The sequence below is a fragment of the Urocitellus parryii genome, chromosome 5 (assembly GCF_045843805.1).
Source record: "Urocitellus parryii isolate mUroPar1 chromosome 5, mUroPar1.hap1, whole genome shotgun sequence".
Lineage (NCBI taxonomy): Eukaryota > Metazoa > Chordata > Mammalia > Rodentia > Sciuridae > Urocitellus > Urocitellus parryii.
The window spans coordinates 60952203-60957336 of NC_135535.1; the positions used below are offsets into that span (position 1 = coordinate 60952203).

The 5134-nt window shown below is 33.7% G+C and overlaps 1 protein-coding gene across 1 annotated transcript; it reads right to left on the bottom strand.

The window, feature by feature from the left end:
* Positions 1–430: 430 nt before the first annotated feature.
* On the bottom strand, positions 431–1384 carry LOC144255001 (olfactory receptor 6C2-like). The gene has a single exon (XM_077799053.1). The coding sequence runs from the start codon at positions 1382–1384 to the stop codon at positions 431–433; it is 954 nt and encodes a 317-aa protein (XP_077655179.1).
* Between the last annotated feature and the right edge of the window lie 3750 nt (positions 1385–5134).

The window sequence follows — 5134 nt, forward strand, 5'->3', positions numbered from 1 at the left end:
CTCCCAATTTTACCCCAAATACAGATTGCAGAATCACATCGGTTACACATCCACATTTTTACATAATGCCCTATCGGTAACTGTTGTATTCTGCTACCTTTCCTATCCTCTACTATCCCCCCTCCCCTCAAAGATAATTTGTACAATTTTAAATAATATCTTTCCTTCCCTAGATGGATGCTATTTTCTTCACTACTCTAACTCAGAAATGAGAAAAACTAAACACCTTGGAAAATGTATATTTCAGTTTCACAGTGATGGAAAACACAATGCATGAATTTCATTTGAGATAATAAAGAGTTTAATAAAGATGAGATCAAGATGAAATATTAAATGTCATTGAGAAGGCTAATCTGACTGAAATGTAGAAAGGCAATGAGGAAGTAACTTAGAAGCAATACTAAAAGAATTACAGAATGTTTTATTTTACTTATTCATCAAAACTTCTACTTTTTGAGAGAAACACAATCTTCTTTATGGAGTCATTAAAAGCGTGTTTTACTTGCTTGTTTCTCAAGGTGTAAATAAAAGGGTTCAGCAAGGGCGCTACAGAAGTGGTGAGAACTGAAATTCCTTTATTTATGGACACCTCTTCTTTTGCTGATGGCTTGATGTAGATGAAGATGCAGCTGCCATAGGTGATGGAAAGCACAATCATGTGAGATGAACAGGTGGAAAAGGCCTTTTTCCTTTGCTGAACAGAGGGGAGTCTCAGAATGTTCCTGATGATGTATGTGTAGGACAGAACTACAAAAACTAAGGTGATAATGAGGGCAAATACAGCCACAATGATAACCATCTGTTCTAGTATCCATGTGTCTGAGCAGGAGATCTTTAGGAGGGGACTTGCATCACAACTGAAATGATCAATGGCATTAGAATCACAGAATTCAAGCTGGAGACCTACACTTAGGGGTGGGACAATAATCATCAAGCCAGCTACCCAGCAGGAGAGGACTAATGAGGTGCACACTCTGTTGTTCATGATGGTCATATAATGAAGGGGTTTACAGATGGCCACATAGCGATCATAGGACATGGCTGCCAGGAGAAAAAATTCTGTTGTTCCAAAGAGAAAAACAAAAAATACTTGACTTACACAAGCATTGTAGGTAACAGTATTGTCTCCAGTTGATAGACTGTACATGAATCGAGGGATACAGACAGTAGTAAAGGAAACTTCTAGGAAGGAAAAGTTTCTGAGGAAGAAGTACATAGGTGTCTTCAGATGGGGATCCACCAGTGTGAGGGTGATAATAGTCAGGTTCCCTGTTACACTCAACATGTAGGTGAGCAACAGGAAGATAAAAAGCAGAACTTGAAGTTTTGGGTCATCTGTCAGTCCCAGCAGGATGAAAGTGGTTATTGCTGTGTGGTTCCTCATCATTGTACATTGATATTTACCTAATCCTTATATAAAAACCAAGATTTCATGAACAGAAACGTATTCAAATTCTACAACAAAAGGTGTGCATATAGAAGCCAAGAAAACCAGCCTATATTTTTCCTCTCCTTTTACATCATAATTAATATTTTTATTATTTCAATAGCAATCCTGAATTTTATGTGTATGACTAGGGGAAATTTCCTTAAGGGTTCATGCTTTTGTAGAACAATCCAACTTTTTCTTTGATCATTTGCTCCCTTTAGAATTTACAAATGTATTTTATTGGTTACATACAACTCATTAAATGGACTGGATTTCCGAATGGGTTAGAAAAAGATGACACTTATGCGTAGCTAATAGTTCTTTGTCCAAGAAAACCCTGAATACCCAGCCTATCCATGTAACTAAGAGCATGGATTCTCTTGTTCTATCTTGGGATTGTTATAAAGGTAAGATTCATTTTTCTTGAAAAACAAACAAGTGATAAAAACAACAACAGGATTCCTTATAGTGGAAATTGTAGAACCTATGGATGGTTGGATGTAGAACTATTTTACTTATAGTGTGAGAAAGTGTTATGTCCAAGGTATTAAAAAAAAGAGTGATTTCTTATGCATACATTCATGTTCAGTTACTTGACTGTTGTCCCTCTTTCTCTCAAAGCTTCAGATGTTAATATATATTTAATATCATAGAATATAGCCGTCTAGGCTGTGTGTTATTTGCATGATGTTTTAAATTCATTTAACAACATACAAGTTTCTCCTCAGTTCTTCTTAATCCCATTCAGGTCTTAACTAGCTGTGTTGGGACTTTCACTTGCAATTCCCTATAGATTTCCTAACTCTCCAAAGACTTCATTTTTGTTGAAGCTAATGGCACATTTTAGTTTTTATCTTGCCTAAAATTGCCACAGCATCAAAAAAGCAAAGATTAGTAATTCTTTAAATGGGTCCCATGCTTTTATTCTCATTTTGCTTCTAGCTTTGTATTGCTATTTTTAGTGTCTCTTTTTACTCTTCACTTTTCTCTATTCATATGTGAAATATTGGTGCTCCCCAATATTCTACTCAAAGACATCTCACTTCTTATATTCTGTTTGTTATTTCTTCTTTTCCTATGTTTTCCATGAGTGATTTTATTAATTAATTTGTTTTTTCATTTATATGATGTACTCCAAAGATGAGATCTATAGAATATAGCGTATAGGTCATTCCTGGGTGTCTGCACTGTGTTGTTTCCAGGACCCTCCATGGATACCAAGCCTGAAGATGCTCTAAACATTACAATTTGTGTGTCCACATCTCAATTACCATATGCACTAAAAGATTTGCCTTATCTTCTACCAGTGTTAACTACTTTTTGATATAGAAAGAATTATTTTTTTGCTTAACTTGCAAGGCTCTTTATAGAAAGTAGTTTCTTTGATTTTCTCACTTCAGCACTTCTCATTTTCTTACCTGTCTTCCTTATGGCTTGAGTTCCACTAACACTGACTACTTGAAATTCTTCATATTTTCTCCATGCTTTCTCCTCTGCACAGGCTATCCTTTTGATTAATGCCTATTAGTCCCTCATGGATCCCTGTAGGTATCAGTTCTTTCAAAAAATCTTTATTCATGAACTCAAAGGACATGAAATTGTGCTCCTAAGGATCTGCTGTTTATTCAGTCATGGAATATAACACATTGTATTATGCTTTGCACTGTAATTATATTTCTCCTATATTTTAAAAAATATATTCATTTGTAGATAGACACAATACCTTTTTTTGTTTATTTTTAGTTTTTTTTAATGTGGTGCTAGGGATCAAACCTAGTACCCACTCATGCCAAGCCTGTACTCTACTACTGAGCCTCTTCCCTAGCCATCTCCTGTATATTTCTGTGAATTTCTCTAAAGTAGAAACAATATTTTATATGCTATTAAATTTCCTTATATTTGGCTTATATAGTAAACTTAGGGATGAAACATTAGCATTGTCTATATGCTGGCTGTATATTCCCTAATACTTATTCTGGTCATTTGATTCAAAGTCCATATTTACATACACACTTCAAACTACTCTTTTATTTTGAATATTTCTTAAAACAAAGGCCTGAATAGGCCCAGCTCTACACTCTACAGAGTTTTTCCCAGCCTTGATCTACTTCTTACTTTACCCTTACTAACTAATTCCCTGTCAGCAGCTGCTGTTTGCTTTCTTATTTCCAATAACTTATTTACTGACCTCTTCCTCCTTGTTAGGCAGTTAGTTAAGGTTTGCTCTTTTTAACATAATTGCTTCCAATATATCATTTTTTGGAATTGTAATTGTGCCACATTGTGAAATATATATATATATATATATATATATATATATATATATATATATATATATATATATCTGAAACCACCTACTACATGTCTAAAGATTTAATATCCTAAGAGAGACTTTGTATTGTCTTTCTAAAATCAACCATGATCCACATGCATAATATAATGTGGTACCTTCAAGAAGCTCAGGAATATCCAAATATTCTTAAGGTTATCAGATGTTTAGGATTGAGAGAAAATAAACTCTAAGAACAGGAAATTTGTTCTTTCTCTGTTATAGCCTTTGTAACTACAAAAAGAGTGCATGATACATAACACATGTTTAATAATTTTTAAAGAAATCATTTGATGTACCTTTATATATTTTAACTTCTATTTTAATCTTTCAAAAAGTAGAGAATGTTTCAGATGTTACTTATACCTAAAAGACTTACTTTGTGATGTCTAGAAGATTAGAATTATTGTTAAATCTTGTGAGTATAACCCAGGTATTTTTTAAAAATTTATTTTTGTATCTATATCCAAAAATGTGTTTCTCTCATACTGATACTCGAAGTACATATGCTGATATGTTATTAGTTTAAACATCTTTTCATATTAATAGTATTAATTCTACTTATGTTTATATCCATATTAAAATGTTCATTTAGCTATTCAGTTCTTTGTATTTTATATAATCATCTTCAGTGGTACTGTTTCTAGAGAAAAGGTGAGGATTGCTACAGAGATAAATAAATAAACCTACCTTTTGTAAAGGGAAATATAGTGCCATCAAATGCCTATGGCCAGGAATAGTCACAGTCTGAAGATCTGTTATTTTACTTTTCCTTGCCTGCCCAGGATTCCTCCTCTTTTCTCCATTTTTCTCATCCATAAATTCACCTAAATGGTATGGAATTATAAATCTCTTAGGATTCTACACTTTCAAGGTAAAAAACACAATTGTGTAATAGCAGTAGATCTCTCTTCTGCAATGAGTGGGAACCAGGTGCAGGATGAAGTAAAGGCTGAGTGGGTAGGAAAAGTTCCAAGTTTTTAAAAACTTCTCTTTTCTGGTGATTTTGCTATCCTCCAGGAGATGTGACCACAGCTTATAATCTTTGTTACACTGGAAATCTCAGGTGTTCGGGGTCTTACAGTAAAAATGTACTTCTGACTACTCAGCTTTCTAACAACTAATATTAAGTTGTAAACTACAATGAGATGTCACCTTACATCCATCTATTAACAACAATAAAAATATGTTTTCATGAGGATGTGGATAAATTGGGATCTGCATACTTTCGTGGAAATGTAACCTTGTATAGTTACTATAGAAAATGTTAAGAAGTTTCCTCAGAGAACAGGCAATAGAATGACTGTCTGATCTAGCATTTCCACTTTTTGTCATATTTCCAAAAGAAAAGAAATAAATATCCCAAAGAAAAGTCT